This window comes from Ilyonectria robusta, assembly GCF_021365365.1.
Source record: "Ilyonectria robusta strain PMI_751 chromosome Unknown BGZ61scaffold_9, whole genome shotgun sequence".
NCBI lineage: Eukaryota > Fungi > Ascomycota > Sordariomycetes > Hypocreales > Nectriaceae > Ilyonectria > Ilyonectria robusta.
In genome coordinates, this window is record NW_025764443.1 from 851,135 (window position 1) to 878,629 (window position 27,495).

At 54.3% G+C, this 27,495-nt stretch overlaps 12 protein-coding genes across 12 annotated transcripts; 6 read left to right on the forward strand and 6 right to left on the reverse strand.

Moving 5' to 3' along the window:
• Positions 1–472: 472 nt before the first annotated feature.
• Positions 473–1,395, forward strand: BGZ61DRAFT_451275 (uncharacterized protein). Its single transcript, XM_046245810.1, has 2 exons — positions 473–913; positions 971–1,395. Exons 1-2 carry the CDS (start codon positions 708–710, stop codon positions 1,275–1,277), a joined length of 513 nt encoding a protein of 170 aa, XP_046104789.1. The 5' UTR covers positions 473–707; the 3' UTR covers positions 1,278–1,395.
• An 873-nt stretch (positions 1,396–2,268) lies between these two features.
• On the reverse strand, positions 2,269–4,173 carry BGZ61DRAFT_351891 (uncharacterized protein; the record flags this gene model as incomplete). The annotated part of the gene is made up of 1 exon (XM_046240373.1): positions 2,269–4,173. The coding sequence occupies one exon, from the start codon at positions 4,171–4,173 to the stop codon at positions 2,269–2,271; it is 1,905 nt and encodes a 634-aa protein (XP_046104790.1).
• A 2,943-nt stretch (positions 4,174–7,116) lies between these two features.
• On the forward strand, positions 7,117–8,342 carry BGZ61DRAFT_451280 (uncharacterized protein). Its single transcript, XM_046245811.1, has one exon. It carries the CDS (start codon positions 7,313–7,315, stop codon positions 8,138–8,140), a length of 828 nt encoding a protein of 275 aa, XP_046104791.1. The 5' UTR covers positions 7,117–7,312; the 3' UTR covers positions 8,141–8,342.
• BGZ61DRAFT_451281 (uncharacterized protein) lies at positions 8,343–9,418 on the reverse strand. Its single transcript, XM_046245812.1, has 2 exons — positions 8,994–9,418; positions 8,343–8,918 (listed from the first exon to the last, which is right to left on the reverse strand). The coding sequence occupies exons 1-2, from the start codon at positions 9,025–9,027 to the stop codon at positions 8,563–8,565; spliced, it is 390 nt and encodes a 129-aa protein (XP_046104792.1). The 5' UTR covers positions 9,028–9,418; the 3' UTR covers positions 8,343–8,562.
• A 52-nt stretch (positions 9,419–9,470) lies between these two features.
• Positions 9,471–10,662, forward strand: BGZ61DRAFT_236895 (Tctex-1). Its single transcript, XM_046238288.1, has 5 exons — positions 9,471–9,522; positions 9,635–9,777; positions 9,841–9,879; positions 9,971–10,045; positions 10,116–10,662. Exons 2-5 carry the CDS (start codon positions 9,766–9,768, stop codon positions 10,458–10,460), a joined length of 471 nt encoding a protein of 156 aa, XP_046104793.1. The 5' UTR covers positions 9,471–9,522; positions 9,635–9,765; the 3' UTR covers positions 10,461–10,662.
• Positions 10,663–12,524: 1,862 nt separating this feature from the next.
• Positions 12,525–13,506, forward strand: BGZ61DRAFT_236923 (uncharacterized protein). The gene is made up of 2 exons (XM_046238289.1): positions 12,525–12,882; positions 12,936–13,506. The coding sequence occupies exons 1-2, from the start codon at positions 12,731–12,733 to the stop codon at positions 13,336–13,338; spliced, it is 555 nt and encodes a 184-aa protein (XP_046104794.1). The 5' UTR covers positions 12,525–12,730; the 3' UTR covers positions 13,339–13,506.
• A 1,651-nt stretch (positions 13,507–15,157) lies between these two features.
• On the forward strand, positions 15,158–16,081 carry BGZ61DRAFT_351459 (uncharacterized protein; the record flags this gene model as incomplete). Its single annotated transcript, XM_046240333.1, has 1 exon — positions 15,158–16,081. The coding sequence occupies one exon, from the start codon at positions 15,158–15,160 to the stop codon at positions 16,079–16,081; it is 924 nt and encodes a 307-aa protein (XP_046104795.1).
• Positions 16,082–16,841: 760 nt separating this feature from the next.
• On the reverse strand, positions 16,842–18,309 carry BGZ61DRAFT_236934 (family 31 glycosyltransferase). The gene is made up of 2 exons (XM_046238291.1): positions 17,630–18,309; positions 16,842–17,577 (listed from the first exon to the last, which is right to left on the reverse strand). Exons 1-2 carry the CDS (start codon positions 18,209–18,211, stop codon positions 17,041–17,043), a joined length of 1,119 nt encoding a protein of 372 aa, XP_046104796.1. The 5' UTR covers positions 18,212–18,309; the 3' UTR covers positions 16,842–17,040.
• On the reverse strand, positions 18,200–19,693 carry BGZ61DRAFT_236926 (uncharacterized protein). The gene has a single exon (XM_046238290.1). The coding sequence runs from the start codon at positions 19,358–19,360 to the stop codon at positions 18,311–18,313; it is 1,050 nt and encodes a 349-aa protein (XP_046104797.1). The 5' UTR covers positions 19,361–19,693; the 3' UTR covers positions 18,200–18,310.
• Positions 19,694–20,698: 1,005 nt separating this feature from the next.
• BGZ61DRAFT_451290 (uncharacterized protein) lies at positions 20,699–21,584 on the reverse strand. Its single transcript, XM_046245813.1, has one exon. It carries the CDS (start codon positions 21,446–21,448, stop codon positions 21,074–21,076), a length of 375 nt encoding a protein of 124 aa, XP_046104798.1. The 5' UTR covers positions 21,449–21,584; the 3' UTR covers positions 20,699–21,073.
• Positions 21,585–23,475: 1,891 nt separating this feature from the next.
• BGZ61DRAFT_477741 (uncharacterized protein) lies at positions 23,476–24,720 on the forward strand (the record flags this gene model as incomplete). The annotated part of the gene is made up of 1 exon (XM_046248937.1): positions 23,476–24,720. The coding sequence occupies one exon, from the start codon at positions 23,476–23,478 to the stop codon at positions 24,718–24,720; it is 1,245 nt and encodes a 414-aa protein (XP_046104799.1).
• A 1,305-nt stretch (positions 24,721–26,025) lies between these two features.
• Positions 26,026–27,266, reverse strand: BGZ61DRAFT_451295 (uncharacterized protein). The gene has a single exon (XM_046245814.1). The coding sequence runs from the start codon at positions 26,872–26,874 to the stop codon at positions 26,317–26,319; it is 558 nt and encodes a 185-aa protein (XP_046104800.1). The 5' UTR covers positions 26,875–27,266; the 3' UTR covers positions 26,026–26,316.
• Between the last annotated feature and the right edge of the window lie 229 nt (positions 27,267–27,495).

Sequence of the window (27,495 nt, forward strand, 5' to 3'; positions counted from 1 at the left end):
TTGTTAGTCTCCGGTTGTCCCAGACACTGATTGAAAGCCAACGACAAAACAATAATACAGAGTGACATCCCGCGTAGCACACAAACAAAAACGCACACCCGCAATAACAAAACAACGCCAGGCTGTGAGCACAGGCGCGCCACGCAGTGCATCTCATCACCACAACACGGGACGGACAGACGGGGACGGACAGGGACTGGCACCCCGGCGCCCCTGTGATCTCGGGCGCCAGAGGCCTGGTCCCTGACATGCTGAGCTGCTGGAGGTACCTGCTGGCCGACCAGCCGAGGGGTTCCATCCATAGCACCGAGTCAATTGGCAGTGAGCTGAGTTTTCTCCCTACTACTTAGCCTACTGGGCCTAATTACTGGGTCTGCTAGGCCTTTTGGGCTCGTCCAGGCACCATTCCCCCGTCGACCTGTGACTTGTTGAATGTGGCGGACGGGGCTGCCGGGGGACCTGGGGGTGGACTCTGGGCGGGAACTCGCTGCATAACTTCGCCTACCGAGTAACCTAATGTCCCATCCCATCCAAATAGCAATAAAACTTCCTTCCCCCCCGTCTTCCCTTTCCCTTGCTGGTCCCTTTCCCTCATCTAGACTCCATTCTTTTTTATCTATTTTCTCCACCGAAGCTCCCTTCTTCCAGAAGACATCTTCATCTCACTCGCTACCCAACCTTCGTTCGTTCAACAAACAACCACCAACATGAAGTTCTTCGTTCCTCTCGCTCTCCTTGCCGCCGTTGGCGTCTCCGCCGCGACCACTGTCAGCACTGCTGCCTCTGCCAGCTCCACCGCGTGCGATGCCGACTACATCGTGACCCAGTGCCTCGAGACCGAGGAGAAGAAGCCCGCCCTGTGCGATTCGACCGACTACGGCTGCCTCTGTGCCGCCTACCAGTCCATCGCTACGTATGTCTCCACATCGGAATATCCCCTTTCCCTCGCATCCGAACTAACGCGTCCCAGCTGCTACAACAACTGCCCCAACGACCCCCGTGGTGCTTCCGCCCAGAACCAGGTCACCGTCAACTGCGCGAACGCCTCCATCTACAGCACCACCAGCAAGAAGTCCACCAAGACTGCCGCTGCCGCCTCTGGTGCCTCCGAGACTTCCACCACTGCTGCCGCCGCTGATGCTTCCGCCACTGAGTCTTCCGCCACCGCCATCCAGTCGTCCAGCCCTTCAGCCACCGGCAATGCCGCTGGCGACCTGGCTCGCAACACCGGTGGTGTCCTCCTCGCCGTTGCTGGTGTTGTTGCTGCCCTTCTGTAAATGGATTCAAAACTACCGACCGCATTTGTTGATCCAAATGTGAATCGCGTGGATGCAAGGACTTACGAGTATATAAACAACTACTTAATTAATTAATTCACGTCCACCAATGTTGTAATCCACTGCTCCCCTCGTGATGTAACATATTTGTCGCGAATCCTTGCAAGGAAGATTCTACAGGGGCTGGATCCAATCTTGTCTATGCTGCGACTGAGTCAATTGCATAAACCCCCCTAATAAACCAACCCTCGAGATATGTCCAAATGTTTGTACCTCACTGCTTGTCATTACTGCAATATACCTCGTATCTATCAAGTCAGATACTGAATAAGAGTATCCGTTAACCGTCAACCAGCCCTCATTCACTCAACATTTAACATCACATGATCTCACAAGATATGCTTTGACTTGGCAAGTCATGATACAATGGCACTCAATCCTGAGCCGGTGTGTCTTTTGTATTCATCTTCTCCAGCGTCCGCCACAGGTACTATGATACAACGAGACGCTCTGTATGGGCTGTTTCCCCAATCATACAACACTGATCCCATCCTTTCCTTCTTGAAGGGGCTATTCTGGGTAAAGGAGCAACAAAAAAAATAAAGAGGAAAAGTGCAAACCCCGTTCTCAAGCCGTCATGTCTCCCCAAGCGCCGGAATGATGTAAAAAGACGTGCTTCTCTAAAGGAAACAAAGCGCGCACAGCAAATAACCACACCCATAACCCAGACCTATTTGACGCCCCAGTTTCCAGCGTCCCCGTGTATGACGCACTGAAACCACGCAGCCGTCTTTGCTTCAACCACATAGCCTGCCATAGAGAAAAAAGTTTCATAGTGACTAAAATCGATAAGTTTGAAATGATAGGGGTCCAAGAAGAGAGGTGAATCCAACAATTGGCGAGTTCATCGACGCCTGATGTTGCTGAAAGATATGTGCAAGGGATGAGAGTCGCCCGAGGGGGGGGCGCATCCCATGTATTATCGGTGTTTCTAGACCTTTCGAGGTCGTCGGTCTTTGGTGCTGTTCTTGACGGGGCTCATGAAGGTGACGTGCTTAGGGTCATCCTTACGAAGCCTCACAGTGCCAGACACGCCACTCGATCCGCGACGCAATGACCGAGGATCTTGCTCATCGTCTAGAGTAATCTCTGCCACGTCCGAGACAGATCCACCTTCGAGGTTATCGCTGGCTTCAGAAACAGAGGATCCATCATCCGAGTCATCATACTCCCCGTCGTCACTAACCAGAGAAGGTGCATTGTTGCTGACGAGAGTGTTGGGACTCAAATCGACATCCTCCATATCCATATCTTCGTCAGAGAGTAGGGCATTGGAGCCATGCTTTACACCCAAGCCAATAGCTGAGTTCGGTGGAGTAACGAAGGAGATCGGGGGAGCGCGACCCTTGCTGCTGGTAGGACGGCCAGAGGAGCCGATGGGTACTGGAGAATGGGTGATTCTGGTAGGAACGCGCATAACGACAGGAGTGCGAACCGCTGAAGTTGGCGTTCCATCAATGCCCCTGGGAGGAAATTCGGCGACTTCCGACTCCTCGCCAGGAGTGATATCCTCCAAATCCACCTTTGTTTTTGCATCTGCAACAAGATCACGAAGATTGCCGTTGAACTTCCGGCTCTGCAATAGACGAGAGAGGTGAGGCATATCCGGAGCCAAGTCAAGGGTGCCAGCCTTCTTAGCTTGACTCTTGGGAAGGTCTGCGCTCTCCGCGGGGAGAGAAGGAATGCGAGTGACACCGGGCAGCTTGCCTTGGCGGTAGAGCTCGAGCGAGTCTGCAATTCTGGATCGAAGTGCGACATAAGTTTCCTGATCATTGATGTCGGTGCGCGCCAAGGGGTGCACCGAGGTGGGCGTTGGCGCAGTCACCGGCGGCGCCTTTTCTTCTCCAACAATGGAACCGCCTTCATTCACTTCGATGGGATGGCCACTGTGCACTGCTGCTTCCTCGTGGCTCTTGAAATCACGCTTATGGGCAATACGGCAGTGGTTGATGAAGCCTTGGGTGCTTGAGAAGTTTTCGCGGTTGCAGTCTAGGCAGACCAGCTTGACTGTCAGACCATCTGCACGTTTCAAGACGCAAGGCCCTGCCTTCTCCTTTGGTTGAGGATAGCCGTTGGAGAGGGACTGAAGCTTTTGGCCGGCCGAGCCACGCACAGAACGGCCCTTGAGAACACTTCCAGCATCAGTAAGACTGTTCCTAGTGGTTCGGCCTTCCGTGAAGGAGGACCTAGAGCGCGTCGCCTCGGGAGTGAACTGCCACTCCGGCTGGATCCCATCGAAGGAAGGGTCGGGGATTAGCCACTTGGCATAATGTCGAGCATAGGGTCCGTCAACAACACCGAACGGAGGCGCCCATCGGGGGACTGGTTCTCCGGGATATGACTTCAGGGCAGGACCCTTTCCGGCGCTGACATCGAGCATTTGTTCAGGAGTGGGACAGTTGATGGGGTAGGGAATGAGGTGGCATCGTCGTAGTTGCTCAAGCGCAACTTGGCATTTGGCAAGCTCCTGGTTGATGAGCCTTAACTCTTTATGCTTGAGTAGGATCTCAAGGCCGAACTGGTGGCGGATCTCATCGCGCGCGGTTTCAAGGTCAGCGATTACGGGTGCCGAATGCGCCGATGCGTCGCAAGTCCGGGGAGCATCGCCGAGGATGTCGAAGTCGGTCTTGATCCTTTTAGCAGATGAGGCATAATCCGGCGACTCGTTTCGGTCGTCCAAACTCTCCCGCCTCCTTTTGGGAGGCTGCACGTTGGACGTTATCGTAGCTGTGTTGGGCAAGTTGGACGGATGGTGTGGCTTGACTAGGTCCGCGATCGGCTGTGGCGCATCGAGCCTGTCGCTTCCCCGAGGATCGGATGCCCAGAATCTGAACATAGCATGCCCTGTCAGGGAACCAAAGGGGAAAGTCAAGATGCGTGTTGCGACGGGAGCGCAACAAGGAAGGTGAGGCGCAAAGGCGCAAGGCGGCGATGCGATGCGCGAAGATGCGCGAATGCGACGGAATGGCCGGGCGCACGGACGCAGTGGGCGGTGCAGTGCTGGTTGGTGCTGGGGGCAAGGCTGACGTAACCAGGCTCGCTTGCAGGTCGGACGATCGGAGTCGGGTGCAACAGGCAGGCAAAGGGGTGATGATGTGGCCCCCTCAAACAGGCCAGAAACGGGGGGTTTTGGAGCGGCCAGCGACGGCAGCGACAAGGGCTAGGCAGACAAGAGCCCGGCGAGAAGAGAAAGGGAGGTGATCGAGCGCTAACGAAAGCCTCGGATCGTGATCTCTGGGTCACAGAGAGCTTTGGGTGAGGGAGGGAGAGAGTGTGTGCGAGGCGACGGGAGAAGGGAGCGTGTAAGAGGGAAGAAAGTGAAATGAGGGAGCGAGGGAAAGCAGGAAATGGGAAAATGGGGGGTGCAGGCGCAAGTGCAAGTGCGAGTGTGAGAGTGCAAATGCAGGAGCAGGCGCAACGACGGTGCGAAGGGGAAGGAGGGGAAATGCGTGTTGGGGGCCCGTCAAGTAAAGTCAAAAGGGGATGGAGGGAGGCCGTGGCCGTGGCAGTGGCACCGAGCAGGGAGGCAGACAAACAGACTCGATAGACTGATTGTTTGATGACTGCCAAAACTGCCTTGATTGAGTGATTGATTGACGACCCGTCCGGCCTGAGGCGACGCCGGTCAGCGGGCTGGCGGGTTGGCGGGCCTGGGGAGGGAGATTTGTTTTGGGGTGGTGGACCAGCAGCCAAGGCGCAAGGGGGCCAAGAAGTCCACCAGCTGCCCACTCAGCGCCCTCGGCTCGCCCACTCAGCACCCACTCAGCAGGACCCAGCAGGCTTCTCAGCGCTGGAACACGCTGTACCACACGCTAGAGCCCAGTCCCCCAGCGCCCAATGAGACCAGAGGGGCGTCCCCCCCAGCAGCATGTCCCCAGCGCAGCCCCACGGATTCCTTTGGGTGGTGAGGTGAGAGTGGCACACCCGAGCTGGCAATACCCTCGTTGCCTCGCAGCGGAGGGTGCATCAAGTACCTACCAACTGCAGGCAGGCTGGCAAGCAGGCAAGTGCACAACAGGCAAGCAGCCCGTTGCCGAGGTACGTGCAGTGGCCCGCCAACAGCATGACTGATCAACGTGAATTCATGACATGCACAGTTACAGATCAGACTAGGCGCCGAGCAGGCTACCACTTAACTCGCCAGGTATACCAGGGGCACGCCGGTATCATGGAAAGTATTTTGTACTACGCTATCGACAAGAGCGCCAGGGGTGGCACCCAGGCTGCGCTCGCTCCCTTGGTACGGTACGGGTACCAACTGCCGCATGGTAAGACATGGCGAGGCATGGCGGAACCAGATTATCGGCGACTCGCCCCGAGCGCACGTCCTTTTGCCTTGCGCTATCAAGGTACTGTCATACTTCGTGCAAGTACTAGGAGCGTCGGTGTATTAGTTACCCGCAGTCACCGGCGAAATGAAATCGGGATGTACCCACGACTCTTATGCTTCGACTTCGCAGTTGCCCTAGTGTAAGACAAGAGTCAGTCGGCTGCGGCGAGGGCATGGAACTTGTGGAGGACGCCTACGAGTCGATCGCCTATGAGAGGTCAGAGAGCCAGCCGTGGTGCATTTCCGTCGCGGCCTAATGGCTTGAGGGCAAAGCAAGTTGCGTCTGCTCCGCTCCGATGTACGAAGCATTTGGAAGCAAGGGGACGCAAAAGCATAAAGAGGTTTAGTACTTGGATACCTTCGATTCCATTCCAGATCGCTAGCGAGGTGACATGCCTGGCCATGCGCCCGCCAACAACACCCAAAAGAAGAAAAAATAAACAACAAAATATGCCTCCAAGCGCCGGCTACTGCGCTCCTCTTCCAGCTCATGCAACATTCGCTTCCTGGTCTCATGCCACCCCAATCACTTGTCGCTTGCGTTTGTCAATCATTCCTTCAGTTGGTGCAGGTACGGCGATTGCACGTCTGACAGTGCGACCATGACACACACTCAGCTTCAACTGAGGGTGTGGGCCGCGCCGTGGTGAGTCGCTGCAGCTAACACTATCACGCCCCACTTAGTCGTCACCCATGAATATTGTTAGTACGGTACATTAGCATGAAAAAGCGATCCTCGTCTCCAATCCTTCGTCGGCGTGGCACGGCTCTGGCTGGACGCCTTAACAACGGGAGCAAGCCTTGCGAGGCCCAAGCTCCTTGCTCCCATTGTCGAGCTCGACGGCTGGCCGCCTCGTATCGTGCTATCGCCACCGCCCCACTGGCCGCATAGCCAACTCCGGGGAGCAAACCGGATGGCGAGCCTAGTCTCCCACAATATGCAGCGTCGCCTGGGTTCAACATTAGACTGAGGTTTTGAGCGGGTTTGAGATGCGTCTGACGGAACTTCTCCCCGCCCCACTGCATGTGGCCTTCGACTCGTCATCCATACTGTACTCGTCAAAGCGGGCGTTCCGGGCAACTCGTCGTCTGCAGGCGGCTTGTGCAAGCACGGGGGAGATCTGGTACCGATGAGCCAGGGAAAGCAGGGAGAACAGAGCATGACCGAGGTCATCGGGCCTTTCAATCCATTGAAGTGGTGGGATGCCGTAGATAAGGGACTGATAAAGCCAGCAGCAGCCCTGCCACGGCTTCACACCTAGCCAGGTTCACGCTCAGCAGCCAGGCATTCCGATCAACTAGCGCCAAGCCACGCAGCGAGCTAGCTCCACCTCGCCGAATTTAAAAATCCGAATCACGTGATCTCTAATCGCTCGGGTCCGTCCCACGTGCTTGGCTTTACTGAATCTCTCTGGCAGAGATGCCGAGTGTTCTAACCTCAATGAATGGCTACCAACCATTGCCAGTCAAAATCCTCTTTGCTACCATAAGCCCACACCCAGCCTGATACTTGGATTGGGTAAAGAGCGGCAAAACATGAGGAGCTCCCACTTCAGCCAAGCCTCCCGATAATATCAATGTTTCTTCTATTCATACCCTGATCACGCTTGAAACCCTCAGATCAATTCTCAATGAGTGCATCCATATGCCATTGCGTCTATCTTGTGCATCGAATCTCCATTTCCAGAGACATTGTGACCGGTTGTCAAACTCGTCTATCATTCTACCGGTAATCCCTAAGTTATCTGACATCAGCTGCTATGCATATGCAGTCGGCCGTGCCAAGCCCAACCCCAGACGATCCACAACTTTTCTGCCACCCCACAGTCAACTCGCAACTTTCTTCCTCTCTTGTCAAGCCAAGATGGCCGCCCCAAGACGCGACCATGACTCTAGCAAGAGAAAACATGATGCAGGCTTATCCAAAGATGCCGACACTTCAAAGCGAGCCCGAACGAAATCCGCGCACCCTACGAACCCATCCCTCATAGGCCCCCACGAACCCATCGTCGCCGAACTCGCGCCAAAGTACGACGTCCTCGCCGCCTCCGTCATATCTTCCACCCAGATCCGCAAGCGCGTCACGTACATCGCCAGTCATCTCCTGGCCGAAGCCGAGCAGCCACGAGTAGGATTACTATATGCCCGGACCGCGGACGTGTGCAAGTTGATCACCGTTGTGGAGCATTGCAAAAGGGTCCTCAGCGAGGAGGGCAGAACTTGCTACCAATACAACCAACTGTTTGATCTACCGGAGGAAAACAAGAAGCGAGACGTTGTGGAGGAAACTGTCCTGGAGAAGGGAAACGACGATGACGAGGACAGTGACGACTTCGAAGTTATGCACAGTCGGTTCGAGGATGCCGTGCTCCCCCGGCCTTCGACCCGTTCTGTCAAGTCAATGCGGGTTTTCCTGTCGGTTGCTCCCGTCCCCGAGCTCAGGTCGAAACGGGACATTACATCTCAGTCCTGAGCAGAGAAAAGAGGGGATCACGAGGGATAAAAGGTCTCGGACGTGATGGGAGAGGACCCACGACGTGTGGGCCACAAAATTTCGGTGACCCGATCCAGAGAAGCTTCGGCATAGTTGGCGTTGGAAGGCAATTGCATGGATTGTGGGCAGGATAGCAGAATTTTCGAGATACCCAGGTCAAGGATCAAAACATCCTGTTTTTTGCTTAAAATAAATTGGAATTGAAATACCTGATACCCAAAACTCAAGACACCCCACCAGTGCTAACGCCCATCAGCCACAAATGATGCCATGAACCCATCGACTTGACCCTCCCCTTCCTTTCAATCCAATCTGTCGAACCTCCTACAGTCTCTACTGGCCTACATCTCCCCATCCCAGGCCCCAAATATGAAACTCCTTGGCAAAGCTTCCGTCCAATTTTAGTTCGCATTCTTCTTGGACTGGTCGGTGATGCGCAGGACGAAGTTGACCACCACGGCGAGCAGGAGGATGATAGCCAAGAAGGTAGGACCGAATCGGTCGTCGAAGCCGGCCTGGCCTCTCATTCGGATCGACTTGGCTCGCCAGTGGTAGGTCACTAATGCATACAGCATAGTCAACATGGCGACTCCGGTGAACAGGAACGCTGAGATGAAGGCGACGCGGTCACCAAAGTTGAGCATGCCAATGGCAAGAGCGCCGAGGATAACGGTGAAGTTGAGCCACGACAGGAACGTTCGCTCGTTGGCAAAGAAGACCTTCGGCTCGACGCGGGTGGGCAGGGCGATGCGCTTGCCTGTGACAGGTGTTAGCCAGATCGCGAGTAATATGAATTGACCAATTCGCCAAGTCCGGATGGGGGGTTACGTACCAGGAGCAGTCTGGAGGAGAGGCTGAGAAGACATGATGGCGAGTGGTGATGTGATGTTCGAGCGAGGCGAAGCTAGATACGAGATTGCGCGCAGTCGATAGAGCTTGCGTAAGTTTGCGGAAGCAATAAAGGACAATTCGTCAATTAGATGCGCGATATCCGAGCTTTGATGCCTGCAATTGAAAAGCTGGAGGGTGTGCGTGGGTGTTGGAGGAGTCCGGTGGAGGGAGGGATACTGAGCAAAGTTGTATTGGCAGAGGGAAGAAGAGCTCGTCCCAGTCCCGTGCCAGTTGATGGCCGTTCATCAGTAGCATTGCTCAGGGAGCAGAGATTGCCCCACATACAGCTGCACGGCGCGCACACGTGGGCCGATTGGTTGGTCTCAGGTCACGTGTGGTCGCCCCGCGCTGCGAATGCACCTCCAATGCAGTGCCCGAAAGGGAAAGACACCAGGCACAAACCCGCCCAAGCATCGATAGCACATTGTCGACTGGTCTGGTCCCGAACTGCACGGTTGAACAACGGCGCCGTAAGCTGCACGTGAGTATCGCGAGTCCTGGATCCCTGAGCGCCTGTGCATCCTGTGCATGAACGTAGATTCTTTTTTGGGTGATGCTAAATGGTTTTTTGGTCGTGCCTAGTCTAATCCCGGATAACGACGTGACGATTCGACGCCTCAATCTTGTTTGTTTACCGACTCTTTTCCTGGACCACGCCATCAACTTCAACCTTCCATCTCCATCTCCACCTGACATCCATTCCAACCTTCAAAATGGCTGCTCCTGTACGCACAACAGCAACACGCTCTCTCCGTCTCGACCGCGCTTCATGCTAACGGGACTCGCAGCCTATCCCCTTCAACCGCCTCAAGCAGATTGCCACTGATGTACGTCGCTCCGCATTGTTTGTTTACCGCCTCGGTCGACAACAACACCCGCCATGATGACACGCGCGTGCTAACTATCGATTTCGTGCAGGCCTGCACCAACGCCATCGGCAGCGCCGAGTTCTACGACCATGCGAAGACTGAGCAGTGGAACTCGACCATTATCGTGAGTGGAACACGACTCCCTCACCTCCTTTCTCCCCTCCTCGCAATACATTAATTAACCCTCGATCCAGAGCTCCGTGCTGAAGGCTGTCATCTCCGAGTCGACCCCCCAGGGCGCCGCTTCCCCCTCCTTCAAGTTCGCTTGCAACAGCACCATCGTCCAGCACCTCGTCCCCACATCCGCCTTGAACAAGGCCCGCGGAGGTACCGAGACCCAGTCTGAGGAGCCTCACGTTTCCACCAGCTCCGAGGCCACCGCCACCGACGGCAAGCCCCACGTCGGCCGACGAGGAATGCACAGCGCGACTGGTGCGTACTGGGACGAGAAGAAGGACGGCATGTGGACCTACAAGTTCGACGGCGGCGAGGGCAAGGGCCTCGACGTGGTTGTCATGCTCATCTGGGTTGCCATTTAACCGAATGGCTAAAAATCTGGCGTCAGAACAGACTTGTTCTGCTCTGACCCAGAGCATTCCTTCAAGGCATTGATAGTTCCAGTTCACCTATGGCGTTTAAGGAACCTGGGAAGCGTGGTATTGAGAATGTGAAGGAAATGAACGAGCTTCAGGTCACGCTATCTGCCGACCTTGGTGTTTTTGCAAGCCTTGGATGTACATACTCGCTGGTGTTGTCAAACTGATGCCGCATTCGCTGGCTTGGCCAATCGTTCATTCATCCCATCTATTCGGCGAAAAGTCTCGTGCGACCCTGCAATCACAATGCCATTGTTTCCGTCCCCAGCTCCACATTCCGATTGTGAAATTAGCAAGTGTTGGGAAAGACGGGATGATAATCTCCTCGAAACAAGGCTAGCCAAAGACAACCGGGATAGGATTGCACTGACGTCGCACGTTTGGTAGTGCACTGTTCTCCCTTCAACTTATTATATCGTGAACAATAAGTCGATTTGCAAGCTATTACACGCACCGGTGAACATTTCCAGGCTATTCAGCTATTCGAGTTTCCCCGACTCGGCTCCTATGAAAGCCGTTTGATTAGCGATGTAAAATCGTCAGGCTTGAAACATGTTCCTCTAAGCCCACGTACAAGAGGCACACCATTACCAATATTTCCCGTGTCTAATCTCGAGGTGAGACTTGAAAAGTCGTGGTTTTCATTCGAGGCGATTGTGACCCTCACTCGACATATATGCCCTTTCCCATATCTCTTCTCCGCAAATGCATATGAGGAGCCAGTTGTCAGCTCCTAGTTCATCGGCGATTATAGTGATCTTGTGTAGGGATGTCTGGGTCGACAGTATACGCAAGGTGAAATAGTACGGCTCATTTTACATTTGCGAATTGGGGTTTGATAGCAACGATATTATCTGCAAGGACTCCGGAAGAAAATGCTTTGGTGCCATGTCGTGCCAGAGATTTGAGTTAGTCATATGTCCTCTTAGTGGATGCAAATCGTGGTCTTATATTTTGATGTAGGGTAGCCGAAAACAACCACCACGATGAACTCGAAACTTTTCGATGGTCACTGTCTGGTTGGGTTGTTGGCTTGTAATATGTTACTGGGTGGCTGGCTCTTGGATCCAAATCCTATTCACGTAGTATTTGTGGTTCAGAAAGTGGTTCTGTGGATTTGTGCCTCCTGATCGCCTAATGAGTTGCATATACCCCAGTTGCGAAGATGTTCAAAAACGGCAGAGCTAACAAAATGACATATAGGCTTTATCTCGACTGCCAAGTTAAGTTTAATTTCCAAGACCGAATGGAATACGTTAGAAAGTAAACACACGAATAGAAGGCATTGTCCCCAAACTAGCAATGCACAGAACCTCAAACCAGCACATGGTAGATACACCACTTGCAAGCCAGGCTTAGGCAGATGGCAGCTGGGGGATCTGGTCAAGAGCATCCATGCGATAGACCCAAAATCACTTTACCGAGTCTATACCCGTGAACTCTCACAAAGGAGGTACATGTCTTGCTGAACCCGGTCACCGTTTATCAGAAAGCCGTGTGTAGGCATTGTCAGCCATGACTTCCTAGTGAACATTATCTGCTAGAGTTAAAAGGCCCTGGTATACTACAGGGAAGGTGTATCGTCGGGAAGTCATATCATCCGGGTCAACCTGGTTGGGGGGTGTAAGTCACCATCTAACGAGGGCCTGCATCACAGCAAGCGATATGACGTCCCGGCCTCTCAACGGTTGTCAGCGCATTCCCTCGGGCCTGAGATTACCGACGGACCGGGTCCTGGCAAGCGTTAACCGCCGAGTCCTGTGTTGAGTGATCCGACGCGCAGCACTGAAGTTGATTGAGCAGGGGGCTGCGACTGCTCGATGCAGGCAAATCTGTATGGACCAACCAGGCTCCGAGTCTCGCCTGGTCACTGCGGTGGTTTGATAAAATCCTCGAACCATGGGATGCATCCTGTGGAATTTCCAAACACGGTATCCCGAGAGGCAGGATCAATGCAAGCCCTCCCCCGCATGCATGTCAGAACATGCTTTAGAAACGGGTCAGCCTGGGTGATTCGAACATACGGCAGCGGTTTGGGAATGGAGTCACTCCGAGGGCACCGAGTAAATTTGCAGCCGCTTCTTGTGAATAGACGCCGTGCCTCTCAGATCATTCTAAGTAGGATGACGGTGTACCTCTAGAGGTAGGTAAGGTAGAGACCAGCGTCGGGAGATTCCGCCACGTGACGCTGTTTTGGGACGAGGAAGTCGCCGATGCATTCACATCCCGTCCCCGGACCTGAACCGACAATGTCTTTCCAAGAAATCAACCACAACGACGAGTTTTATCGACGTATGGCACTACTCTCATCACGACGGCCGCAAGATGCAGGATGTCATGCGTATGTGCTGACGGGCCGTCCCTGGTACAACGCCCATCCCGATGACGAGGGCGGTGGCACCTAACTTTCCGTGGCAGCCACCACAGCGACACCTGGGTAACCGGATGCGCTTGGGTCGAGATTGGCCGATACAACAGGGATCAACAGGTTCTCAAATATATTGGCAGTTCACCCGGCGTCATATCTCCAACTAACCTGGATTACCATCCAGGCAGATTTGCTTCAACAGCATCACGAGGAGTCGTGCATCGCCGGAATTACCCCAAAGTGTCACGCCGGAGCCGAATACCTGTTGCAGTAGCAGATGAGGGCATCTCTTACGATTTGGTGGTGGCACCATGTGTACTTGCATGGATGCGGTCCGCTACCTGCCGCGTGGGGGGTTCCGACGCCGCCATCTGCCACATCTCGTCGGATCCGACAGTGATGGACTTGGGCGAAGAGACAACCCGGGCACGGAGAAGGGGATCGAAAAACTAGGTTTATGCACCTGCGGCTGCGGCAAGATTGGATGTGATGTGATGGGAGGGAGGGTAAGAATGGCACGAGGATGGCATGCCATGCACGCACGCACACGCACGACGGGATGGATGGGCGGTTGACTCGCGGAACGACCAGGCCAGGGACCAAATTCAAGTTCTGCAGTCCATTTGCAGCGGCCTCGTGAGTGAAGATTCATCTAGACGTCTATCCTCGGATTCCCGAAAACAAGTCGGGGATCCCGACAGTGTGACTAACCTTATCCGAGGTCTGATGGGTGGATGGTCTTGAAATGTCTCACGGCTCAGCTTGCGCCCCGAGACCGCAGGCGAGAGAGGAGAGACTCGCGGTTGTCGATTTCTCGCAGTCCTCGCAGCTTCCGGTTGAGGAGATCTTCATGCTGTTAACCTGCAGATGGGCATCACATCAGTGGAGTTGGTCGACGGCGCAACAGTTCACAGACAGTTAGACGACTCCGTTCTGAAGATCGGGCCCGCTTTCGGCGGGGCTCACCGGGCCGTTCGCCTTTGTGGTGAGATGATGCGTGGTATCCAGAAAGGCTCCAGAATGACGACTGGCGTGCTTCGCTAACGGCTCCGCAACAAGGAGGGTGCCTGTGTGACCCGGGCCTCGCCGTTGCGTGTGCTGGTCGCCTACGTCTTAGCTGTCCGTTGACTCTTGGGTGCTTCTGTTGAATTGATGCCATGGTGTCATGGCAGCTGGGCCTGAGATGTGTCATCTGGCGGGATTGTCCGACACTTGTTCGGGTCCTGGACGGAGCCGCACTGAGGCTTTGACGACTTGGATGGTTTGTACTACGTTCTTGGGTTTGGGGCGGGCTGACCGGGTTCCCCCACATGACCATCGACACCCGACAATCGACTGGGAGAAGTCCGGCGGCAGCAGTGCATCGTCATACGATGCCGAGCAGCAAACCCGGCCCGGCGAAGCCTGGAGAGTGAGGGTCGAAGCTCTTCCCCAGATGCCCCCGTTGATCGAAGTACCCACCCGCCCTGCGCTGGGCTAGTCCCTGAAAATGCCCCAGGCTGCGTGTTGCCACTGACCGCTGGCTGCCGTTGGCGTTCGAGTCAGGCCCGGCATGCGCGGCAATCAGCGTGGAGGGCTGGAGGGCACCGGAGCGGCCTCGCCATGTCAGATGCTCTGTACAGCCAAGATTGGACCGGGCAAGGACCAACTCAGGGCATCCAGCCCATCTCAGGCTGTCCCAGGCCAAACAAAGAGTGGGCAACTCACTCTTGGCCTCCCACGCGCTCTCACACTCTCTTCCGTGCCTCGCACTAGCGTTTCCCGGCTTATCATGGGTCCTGGCGCAAGGGACTGGGCACCGACCGACCCCTGGTGACGAGATCTCGAATTGGCCCACGATGGGTCCGGACCCATCACACCACCCACCGCCCTCGGTTTCCGACCGGCTCCAGCCCCATCGTCTCGTCAAAGGCTTTATAACCGACTCGCGGTCGCCACTCGCTTCTTTTGACTTCGGTCTTAAATCGTCACTGTCAAACCTGGTTTCGACTTATACCGGCCGACTGCTCATGAGCTTGCTAGTGAGGAACTCACCTCATCAATCATCCACCAACCGACGTCGGTATAACATCGTCAACGTAACTTAACGCCTCGAATCTTGGACCCCAATCGTCACCGCTGGACTCGCCCTTTGAACCAGGCAACTGTTCTACACTCAATCCCTCGCCTACGCCTACAACAGCTGGTGACGGGATACAACTCAATTACACAAGCAAACGAGAATCTACCAATCAGACATCATACTCCGTTACTCAACACCGTAACAACCACAATGGTTCAGGTGTTCTCTGATCCCGCCCTCTCCCCAAATGGAGTCCCCGCACACGAAACCGTCGATGGTTCTCTGGTGAGGCGACCCAGCCTCTCAAGGACCGAATCGCCGGCAATGTCCCGGGAGGAACACGCACAACGCATGCGAGAACTGAATAAGAAGAGGGGGATGATGAAGGCACCGCGGCGAGGATGGTCCATGACGGACTACCAAATCGACAATGCGTCCTCGCAATCCCCTCACTCAACTTCATCACAGGTTGAACGACAGGCTTCTATCCCCGAGCATGCGCCTCTACCAATGCCTTCTCGACCCCAGACCCCGGCGGCAGCCCCTGTTGAGGAACAGATTTCACAGCTTCCCCAACGACCCAAGCTGCCTCCTCCTCGTCGCTCTTACTCCGTGATGGATTACGAACCCATCCCTCCATGCCAGCCCCAGCCTCCCAAGGACTTTACTCTTCTCGATCTCCCCTCAGAGCTCCACTACGCCATTTTCGACTTTCTGGATCCCATCGACAGCGTCTGCTTCGGCCTCACAAACTCCAACTTTTACGATATCCACCGTCGATTGCATGGGACTGTACCTCTCTCTAGTCGGTATTCGGGACCCAATGACTTGGAGTGGGCATGGCGTGGTGCCGGACCTCTGGTCCACCCCAAGGTCCGAACTACTGCTAAAGAAAACGCTATGGACCAGATGCGAGTCAAGGGGCAGGTGTACTGCCGGAAATGCGGCATCTCCCGTTGTGAACTCCACCGGCACATCAAAGGTTGGATGGGCGATGGCTACGAGTACTGCTCCATCAAGGAGGTGTACGGCAAGCCTGCCGGCGAAGATGCGAAGGCCTACTGCTACATGAAGTCACCCAAGAACCCCCACCGGTGCGGACGCCACGGAAGAAAGAGGATGGCGGCCCAATAGACGTCGCCACACTGTGTGCAAGAACAAGATATGAAATGAAGGATATGATGATGAGGGGAGGATAAAAAGTGCGGATGGAATCTGCGTGCGTGCGCGCATTTAGATATGGGCGATTATTACGATTTTTCTTGGATATCCTTTTCGGTAGGCACCGGGGATATGCCAATGGGGACATGTTACGACTACCGGTTTATGAGGGGACAGGACGGATGTCCTTGGGTGGGAACGGCTTGGGATCTGGTCGACGGAAATGCGGAAAAAGGGTCATACGGATGAACCCGATAATTATCCAGCCCGTTGCAATGAATACACTTTAAGATTAATAATTCAAAACCCCCAACTCTTAGTGTATATGACATTGAAACCCTCCACCTCTCAAACTCTTCTCTGGAAGGGCGAGATAATGTTTTTTACTTTACCTTTTAGAAATGAGTACCTGTATAGAGCACGGCGAGGCGGTTCGGATCGTGCTCCCGTCCGCGGGGCATATGCAATCTTGCTGGCTGCAGCAACGTCACGAATTGCGTTTGTGGATGAAAAGAAGCCGAGTTCCCGTGGTTGATTGGGGAGGCCGGGTCGAGCCTTGAGCCTAAAAGTCTGTTTTTGAGATGGGATGAAAGCTAAGGCGTCCCGTCATCATACCACTTATACCGATGAGGCACAGGTCAAGCTTCAGAATTCGAGAAAATCCAATTCTTCTTTTGGGGTGATCAATTCTACGCCTTGTTGCTTGGTTTTGTGCTTAAAGGCGCCGGATATATTCTCGACCCATCCATCACCACACACCTAGCATATAAAACCCAAACCGAGGCTGCCGTAGCCTGTAGCCAAAACGCCGGAGACAAGTACTCTCCAAAACAGTCCTCTATCGTGGTGGTGTACAAAATAGCCAGTATCCAAACGCCGTAATGCGAAAACAACGCTCTCAGCAGCATACAGATGCACCGTATATACTACAATCAGTTGATGTTCTTCCACTCAGGTTCGCACTCGCCCCTGGCATCGATCCAGTGGTTGATGCCCTTCACGAACCACCCGCTGGTCCATTTATCCTCCGGTTGGCTCTCCTTCTTGGGCTTTCCGAGTTTGAAGCTCTTGTGAACGCAACAAACTTTCTTGTGGTATCGCCACTGGAAGCAATGGCGGTCTCGGTTCCAGTTCACATCCTTGGCGCGTTCATCGTACCTCGACTCAACCAGAGCAAAACGTTCGCTGTCGTTATCCATAGCCCAGTAGTCATTCGCAGAGATGTCGAGTCCATCCGCAATGCAGACCTTGGAGCAGAACTCCGCCGAGTGGTGAGCCTGGCGCTCAACGACGTTCTTGTCCTTCTCGGGCTTCTGACGATTCTTTTCACCGTCACTAGCCTCTGCCTGGGCTACTTCATCGGGACCAATGAAACAAACATCATCAGATAAGTTGGTCCAATCTTCCCGCTGTTCGACGAGGTGCGGAGCGAAGAAGGCTTGATACATGTCCTTAATTTGAACAAAACCCTGGTTTGCATGTTAGCCTCAGGCTCGGTAGATAAAACGACTTTGAACGTACAGTTGATTTTCGTTTCTGCTCGTAATCCCATACTTGACTGACTTCCTCAGAATTCATGTGGTGCATCGTCATGAGAGCTTGGCACCAATGTCCTTCTGAAAACGGCAACGTGCTGGGTTTCTCGCCATTGAACATGGGGTGGGCCTGCTTCACCTTGCGGCCAGTGTCGTTGACAGCCAGAGCCATGAGGTAATCACCGCAGCACTCGTGAGGAGCCATCAGATCGTACTTGTCGGCCAGGCCAGGGGTCTCGGCCATCATCTTGACCGTCTCACCGGAGATGACGTAACCGCTACCTCCATGCGCAAATGGAAAGCCCTTGAGCATGGCCACGCTTCCGATGTAAGGGAAATCCTTGGAATTCACCTTGTTGCGAAGCCACCAGATCAGGTTGGGCCAGAAGACGTAGCTGTCGGCTTCGGCGAACACGTACCACTCCATGTTGGGGCGCATCTTCCATGTGCGCTCGATCATGTGCAAGAACTTGTACTTGTCGAGTTCCCAACCACCCTTCATGTCGCTTGTGCAGTCTTCCTGGGCTATGGGGCACCGCTCTTGCTCAGCATAGAGCTTGAATTCCATGAGATCCCCCTTGGCCTCTTGCTTGACGTCTTCCAGGACATTATAGACGTGGTACTTGCCGACCTGCTGCTCCTATTTCTGGCATTAGCCTCGCGTTTTTTACGTTTGCGATGGGGATTGCAATGCGCCAGATGACAGATCTACACGACGACGTAGGTTGACCAAGTGAGTCGAGACCAGTGTCGTGCGCACTTTTCTGGACAGCAAGCTCGGGTGGAGAGAACTGGAATGCTCGAGTGCGCCACAATAGAGCCAACCCATGCGCATTGAAATCGCTGCAATGATGTTACTTACCAAGTCCGAAAAGATGAGAAAATCGTTTATGCATTGGAGACCCGTCAGGAGCTGAGTTGGGAGCTTTGTGAACGCCTCCGTTGCACCTGTCTTCATGACGAGCATAATGCCATCCATGGAAGGGAACCCATCACAGGGCGATTTTCGCGATTCGGGATAGGGTGTGAAGACATTATTGTTTTGCTCTGGGATCTCGACTTTGGGCGTTTGCGGTTCCTCCTCAGATTTGTTCTCGTCGTTCGCGGGTGTGTTTACTTCCTCCTCGGATTTGTTCTCGGTATTCTCAGGCGCGCTGTCAGGTGTTGATTGGCTTTCCGCGGTAGGCGTGGTGAAGGTGCCTTCGGGATTCTCCTCGTTCTCAGGTTTGTTTCCCTCTTCGTATTTGATTTCGTCATCCTCGGGAATGACCTCTCCCTGTGGCTTGCTTCCGTCTTCCTGGCTTCCGTCCTCCTTGTTTTCGTCTTGATATTTAATCTCGTCGTCATCGGGAGTGGCCGCTTCCACGGGTTTGCTTTCCTCTGTGGGCTTGCTTTCCGTTTCCGCGGTAGTCGTGGTGTAGGTGTCCTCGAGCCTATTGTCTTCGCCGTTTTCTGCTTCGTCGACTTTGTTGGAATCGTTGCCTGTGATTACGTCGACAGGCTCGGTGGTGTTGACGTAGACACTGTCCGCAGGGTCGCTGTTGGCATCGCCACCGTGGCCAAGATATTTGGTCAGATGGCTGTAAATGCCGGATGTGTCGTGGTCGCTTAGCTGATAGAGGGGCACGAGAAGGAGCAGGGTTAAGCCGAGAAGTGTGAGAGCAATGAGCTTCCAGCCCCGAGGGGAGCTCCACGCGGAGCTCAGATCGAAACCCATCAGGATGAAATGTGAAGATGGACAAACAAAGGAGTGTGAAGTGGACTGAGCGAGGGAAAAAGGAAGTCGTGGAAGGGGGGGATGGAAAAAGGATTGACGGACGGGCGCGTCGGCGTGCACCAGTGGATTTGCCCGTTGTCATCACGTTTTAAGGCTTCTGTACGAGAGACCTGGCATATCCCGGAGATACGGGCTGACATGTCGATTGGATGTACTCCGTGTAGTACTTTATTTGTACCCACATCAGCTCCCTTCCCCCTGGCAAGGCGAGAAGGCATCCACGGCGCGAAGAACCGACTGAGACTCCGCAGAGGCGCAAAGCGGACAGCTAAGTGGACGCCTGCTGTCTTACGACTCAGGGGTGATGTGCGATAGAACCAAGTGGCCGAGAACTGAGAACAAATGTTGAGCTCCGGCGCAGAAAGGAGGCGAGGGCGATCCCTGGACATTCGGTTTTAGACACCGTCATCCCCAATGTCTTGGTCAACATCTTCGCTTCATATGGTTGTCCACACTGTCCGTTAACTCGAGCCACTGTAGAGCAAAGACGATACCCGAATCATGCGTTTGAATCCTCCATGTGGCTGGCGCCTAGGGATCGAGCGGGTGGAAAGGCAGCCTTGCTGTGCCGTGGAAACGATAGTGTACTTCGTACCCCCAGTGCGAATTATTGAGTTGTCACCTCGATGTATTCTCAAAGGGCAGATCCTTAACATGGCGTTCTCAGCTCATTTGGTCTCAAATTGGCCTAATGCCGCGACGGAGGAAGCTGGCCCGCGCGGTAAACCAGGGAAGACTCCTGCCACTAGATTCCAGACCTCAATAGACTTTGCCAATATTGTTTCGTTTTCGTCGGCAGGTCTAGCCAGGCCCGGATCCTCAATAGTTGCTCTCTGGAGGCAGAGCGTCAAAGAGGCCATGCTTGGATCAAGTGGGGTGGCTTGCTTCCATTTGGTCCATTTGGCCTCTAGCGGCTCGTAAAGGAGGATCCGGACCGGGTCTCCCACCGTCAATCTCCAACTGAATTGAAACACGCTCGGAATTTAGTTAGACGCAAGCCTCGCGCGCTGAAGGCGCTGCCCCTGAGTGTTGCAGCACTCGCAGCTCGCATGTCCCCAGCCACCATCCTGATATTATGGGCCGGATGCTGACAGGATGGCAGGGACTGCGCAAGATAAATGGCCCAATGCACAGTGTCCCATCGTATTAATGCTCGGCCCACTTGCCTTGGTCCCGGCCTGGGAATGCTCTGCGAACTTAATCCCACCAACACGGATTGGCCTTGCACAGTGCTAGCGCCTTACGCTTCGAAGGATTTGAGCTGGAGCGCCAGCACTGCCTCGACCGGGTCCTTCATCCTTGGAAGCACAGTAAAGACCCCAAAGGACCTCCTCCAACTCAATCTTAGCGACTAAGATCAGAGAGGGAATTTGGGTTCCAGCCAGGATTTCTCTCTTTGTCAAGTCGTTGGGCGAGGACGCGCGTCGGCACTGTTGTGTGACATCTTGATGGATCGGTGCAAGGGCACCTGAATCAAGCTCTTGTTGTCTAAAACAGAAACAACTCTGCCTAAAACCGCACCTGGGCCGTTTTGATGGGGCCTTCTGGCGACGTTGATCATAAGTTTGCAGGTAATGTTCTGGTCCATTGAAGTCGGGGTTTGTGGAATGGAGGATTCGCGTCGTCTGGACGGGTCCTGGTCTGAACCTTGCGCTATCGTATTGATGAGTCGTCCACATTGATGGACAACCGACGCCTTCGTATCGAGCGAAGTGTCGTGTTAGCGGTGAAGCCACATATCTCTCGGTTGGCCGGAGGCACCTGAGGCCCACCGTCACTCCCCGGCTGCCGAGAAGCCTTATCGTGCGTCATCTGGGCATGGGTGTCCTGGACTGGTCGATGCTTGATTCGAGGTCTTGAACTTGCGGGGGGTTCGAAATTGCCTGGGTAGTGCATGCACTGCCCGGATTGAGTGACAGATATCGTATTGGAATGTACTGTTGGCGTTGGACTTTGGTGGTACCGGTCTCCATGAAACAAGCACAGCCTGGGAGGTTTGAATCGAGACCATATCAAAGGGAGCGTCATCCATAGTACGAGTCGATCAGACCCGTTTTTTCTTTCTTTTTGAAATTAGTGAGGACGCTTCAGATCAGCGACCTTTTCGACTGTCAACCGGCCGTGCCGAGATGTCGATACGTAGATCAAACTCGTAGCAATTCCAGATTGAGTGCTGAGAACACAATGATTCACTATTAATAAACACATTTCCCCTCTCACTTAGAGTGCTGACGTTGCATTATCGCCGGATGTCTGGGAAAGCTTGTTGGCAAGTTGACGCAACCACTGCCTGAGTTTCGCTCGGGAAGCGCCCCAGCTTTTTTCTGAAACGAGATCTTGGCGGCTTGGCAGTACCGTAGCTTGGCGGCGACCTGGGTGGCAGCGGTAGTACAACACACGATTACGGGCATGAAGACGGCATGGTGATGATAGTTGAAGGTTGCGAGGTGCATCACGATGCGATTTCACTGATGACATATTGAAGGCGACTAGGTGTTGCTAGGCGTGAAAGCCTTAGGCGCTTCGATTCCTTCCCTCGAACCCGCCCCATGCTTCGGCACCTTCCAGAACGGCATGTGCCCCACTTTGATAGACGGAAGGTGCAATGTAATTCAAATGGAAATGCGGCAAAGAAGTCGTCAATCATTCACTCTGGGTGCTCTGTGGATTGTACCTGCCTAGGTATGTAGAGAGATTGTGGTGCTAAGAACTGAGTCCAACACGATGACAGTCTCTTGCTCGCCGATCAGAACGACGAGCTCAAAGGGATTGATAGAGAGAGACCAATTGACGCCTTATCTACGGCTCGATCTGGGCGTCTTTCCCCGCCGATCCTGCATCGCACACACGTGCATTCGTCACGTCACTCAAGCATCTCCCGCAGCAGCGGATACCTCTACCCAGCAGCAACATTGAAGCATCTGCCACAAAGCAGCCACGTTTCCGACACGGGAAATGCCGACTGCGCTTGCACTGTTTTGTCTGAAGAGTCTCGACCTCTATCGGATACGGCGAGGTAGATCGTAGATTTCGCTTCACCGGTCCTTCCACGTGGAAGATAAGATGAATCTTCCATCTTCTCCACCACGCGCGCTTTAACACCCAACCCGTTTGACAAGCGCATTTCGCGGCTTCACCAGCACGGCATTGCCCAGCGCCGCTTGCGCCATCCATCCAAAGTGGCACCAATGCAGGCAGCCGCATGCTCTGGTTCGTCGCGATCAAAGCATCATGAACTTATGTTGCATGCCGAACCGGATCAAAGAGGGGACCTCCCAAAAAACCCCGCCCCCGCCCGCCGCCCGAGTGGCCACCAAGCGGCCTGCGGAAGTCCGAGTCGGGCGTCCGTGAATGAATTGGCCCGAGATTTCGGATCGTAGATGGGGATCCTCCTTCGAAGCAGCGTGGATCGAGGACTGGCTCGGCCATTCTCCAGACATCGATGACGGGCTCGAGTTAAGGGCGTCATATCCCACCCCCTCGCTTGCATCCTCCCCGGACCGTTGACTTTGTCATGCCGATGGCTTGGACGCAAAGGGACAACTGGAGGTTGGACCCCTTATCGCACCCACTTGATTCCGCTACTAGATCCAGATCGGGCTGGTAGTTCTTTCGTCGCAATCGAGCCCACAACCAATTGGCCGTCGACAATGGGCCATCTGTTCCTAAGCTCCTGGGCTTTTTTTTTTCTATATTCGTCAGCCGTCCGTTCACTCCCCCCGGGGCAAGCTGCTCCTTTAAACAAACGTTCCCCTTCGGCTCCAGCGCGAAGAAAGACCCTTCTTGGCCCTTGATTTGATCCCATCTCGTCTTCTCGCCTAGCCCCGCATAGCCGCGGCACTCCGTGAGAAAACGGACCCGAGACTCTCCGACAACGCGACTGTCTATCATTTGTTAATAGTGAACTGCGGCGGTATTGGTTTGAGGACCTACGAAGTGCAGATACGATACTCGGGAACCACACAAACTGTTCCCTAGTGTTCAACCGTCATCTTTCGACCCGGATCCAGTCTGCGTAAGACGTTGTTAGGAAATCAGAAAAAGCACCATCCAACATGGCAGGGTTGCCGCAGTGCGGCGGCCATGGGCCGGTACAAACAAGTGCTGTTGTTGTACTTAGTGGCACCGCTCAATGCTCAGCGATGCCTCCTCCCTCTCCACCAACACCATCCATCTCCCCACCAGAGACTGCATTCTGCGAGCCTATAGACCCCCTTAGTCTTGACCGAGAACTCCGAGAAGAGCGCCAGGCAAAAGACCAAATACTCCGAGATGGAATTCACGTGCTGAACACAGAGTCCCGGGCCCTCAGGAATCTCACCAGATTATACGAGACGGATCTGATAGCTCGAGATGGCTTCTGCAAATCCGTCCAAGCCATCACGCGGCAGGAGGCAACAAAAGGAAAGCTGGTTGTGATCGGGGTGGGTAAGTCGGGACATATCGGTCAGAAGTTGGTGGCCACGTTTAAGAGTCTCGCCATCCATGCAGTCTTCCTTCACCCGACAGAGGCCCTCCATGGAGACCTCGGCATCATCGGACCTCATGACACTCTCATGTTCATCACATATTCCGGAAAGACGCAGGAACTTTTTCTCATGCTGCCCCACCTGGACAAGTCGCTCCCACTTATACTGCTCACATCTCACACGTCCCATGACACATGCGAGTTCATCAAGCATCGACCGGATACCATCCTCCTTCCGGCACCTATCCCGGAGGCTGAGAAGACGACGTTCGGAGTCTCGGCACCAACGACGTCGACGACGGTGGCGCTGGCTCTTGGCGACGCACTCGCCATCGCGGCGGCGAAGGAACTTCACACAAGCGTCTCCGCCGTCTTTGCGAGGAATCATCCGGGAGGGGCCATCGGTGTCGCAGAAAGGAAACCTCAGACGATCAAGGATATCGCAATTCGGTGGGCCGATATTCCACTGCTGGTGGACCAGGGAGAGGAGAGCTTGGGCCTGGACCTTCTCCGCGCGGGATACGACTCCCCCACAGGATGGGTGCGGGTAAGGGATCTTGCTGCGTCCCCCAGCAAGATCCGCGGCCTGGACAGGCAAGACTTCAGCCGCAACTTGCGAGATATTCCCGGGCTCCTCATTCCTAGAGCACAGATGCTCTCCCTGTCGTCAGATACGACCCTCCGTCAGGCGCGAGCTATGCTGAAGAGTCTGCAGTCGTCACCCACCGAAGAAGAGGTGGCCTGTGGGCCGGAGATGGTCGTGGCTGTTATGGAGAAGGGTGAAATTGTTGGCGTTTTGGAGGTTGGCAAGGTGGTGGACCACAGAGCATAGGGAACGGGGCTAGGATGGGTTTTAGGGAGGGGCGTATTGTCTCTTTGTCCCTGGCTAACAAAGGTGTTATAAGGGTCTGGCAGGACTGGACAATTGGCATATGCATGGTCAGCGCATGCTGTCAAGGCTACCTCGATCGATTGAGGCACTCGACTTAGATAAAATAGTACTTGTTAGAGTTAATCCCTCATCGCCATGTACTGATGGGGGATATGGAATCATGAATGTTTATGCTCCCTGGATAAGGGAAACGACCTACCTAAAGAAGGTATCATTTTCCTTGCCAAGGCCATCTTGAAGAATGAACATGGCTCCCATATGCAAATCGGATTAGGCAGGTCGGTTCAGCAACGTAAAGATAAGCTTGGGCTAGGCGGGTTAACGATCGACGGCTGGAAGCCACAGCTTCCAGTAAATTGACGTCTTGGCTTGGGTCGTGTGATTTCTCTTTTACAGAGGGTCGGTGCTTAGGCATGTTTACGTGAGCTGAAATTGGACCCGTCATGTCTTTCATAATATTCGCAGCGTCTGAATTGAGGCTTGACTCGCGCGGCCGCAGGAGATCCGTGACGTGCGCACTGAAGCAGGGGAAACTCTTCCTGGGCGAGGTGACCCCGTCTTGACCCATCTTGGGCTTGGTCAAGTTTAGACATGCTTGTGCCTGGTGGATGAACTTCTGCACAAGACTGCTTTAGGGAACGAAGAAATTTTGAGCCTCGACCGGGGATGGACTCGCGTGGAGGCCATCTTCACTGGTTGGTCACGCGAGCAACCAATATGACCGACTCAGACCGAGGTCTCAACACCGCAGGTGACAGGGGGCCTTGTCCATTGGGCTGTGGTGGCGCCTCTGGGGTTCGCGAGCGATCAGGTTTCACAAATGTGCAAGGCGTGTGCGTTTCATCGCCGAGGTTTTGCGCGCCAGTGTGAGTGGTGTGCTCGGCGCAATCGACTTGCGTGGTTAAAACCATGGACTCGATCGATTGCCATACTGAAGTAGTCGAGATGCCTAGTAAAGTATCCCGCGGAGTCGTATCTTGACAGCTCAGATAACCCATGTACTTCCTAAAATGCCTGTGGCTGTTGTCATTGATGATGCAGCAATTGAGTAAGGGTACTGAGAAAAAAGTTCTCCGCAGCGACATAGGTACCCATGCAACCGGGTGATGGGCCCGGCCGCGCGACATGGTGGCGATGGGTCTCGGAATATTTGCGTTGGATTGGCTAGGTGTTAACAGAATGAAATGGTGGCGATTATATCCCGATGCACAGGTGGAGAGCACTCGGCGACGGGCCGCAACCTATGGAGTTCATTTGTGGATCATACTCTTGTGACTCTTGCGCAGAGTTTTATTAGACTTGCACTTCTCCAGACCGAGAGACCGTTTTCAATCAAGAGGGGGCGTTAGTCGTGGCCAATTAGTTGCTCGCCGTAAGAAAATTTAGCCAGAGGCAAATCGAGACGGTACTGTAGGAGTACCGTCACCGTCCAAATTTTCGTATTCAGCATTCCACATTGGACCCCCTCTGTTTCTGGCCACTGGCCTGTGATTCAAGGCAAACCACCCGGCGTGTTGCCGGCTTCGTACGGTCCTCTCAGTGGATATGTTTATTCGTAGAGTACAGGTGTGTTGTTGCCCACGACGGTGGAGCTGTTGATGTGGATTTGGGTAAGGAAGCGAGGCTCCGCGGAGAATGCCATTTCAATAGTTCGGCGGGTTGAAGACATATCGTATTGTCTTTACCACTGTAGATTCGTAATAGCACCAAAGGTCGTTGGTCGTTTGGCCACGAACTAGTGACCCGATGGAGCATGGCTTGGGATGAGTTGGAATAACGCCGGACGAATCGACTCTTGGCTCTTTGGGGTTGTCTGTGCTTTGAGATGACTCCGCTGGGATCCGCTTGGGGCTCAGGACTCGGCTGCGGAGGGAACCAATTGAAGACATCGTGAGAGGCCCATGTTCGTACTGTTCCTGGAAAAAGACGTGACTGGTTGCTGGACCTGGGTGCCTGTCGCCCCAGGATCCCGATGGGATGCAGAAGAGCGGGACGATGCCAAGTCCTTGTCCGACGTCGACGGCGCTGAGCCAGTCGATCGAGCATGTGCTCATGACTGGCATGGAAGATACGACGTTGGAATTCTATCGTCATAAGATGAGAAGCGGCGCAATCCCGCACCACACTGCACCGGTCAATATAGCAGGATGCGGGCACAAATGCGATGCACACAGGGACAAGGTATTAGAAGCGCAGGAATGACCGTGGACGGTCGCTGGGTGATGGTCAAGCCAGCATGCCCGGCCTGGCGACAACGGCTTGCCAACCAGGAACGGAGGATTTGAGACAGGGTATGTGAGGGTGTCCACCGCTCGGTCAGCGTTCGCGGTAGGTACTCGCGTGCTCTCGTCTGTCTTGTGTCCGTCTTGCGTCCGTCCTTGCCGTTGATCCCTCGACGCCGCTGTGGCTCAGGGCTTGTACAGGTAGGTTGCAACAGGGATAAACAACGGGGACACGTGCTGCAGACCCGGATGTTGGGAATCTGGACGACGCTACGGCAATTCGAGGCTCATTCGGGGCAACGGCCCCTCTTGAAGGGCAGTTGGCATCCTTCTGGGACCCTCTGAATGGTTCCTGGTGCACTTCATAACGTAACACGGCGCCTGTTCCACCGGTTTGGCTGCGACACTAATGCGCCGAAGACGGGAGCAATCGAGGGTCATGTCAAAAGAAGCGGCTTCAGACCCAGTTATCACCACTTGAAATCAGTCCGCA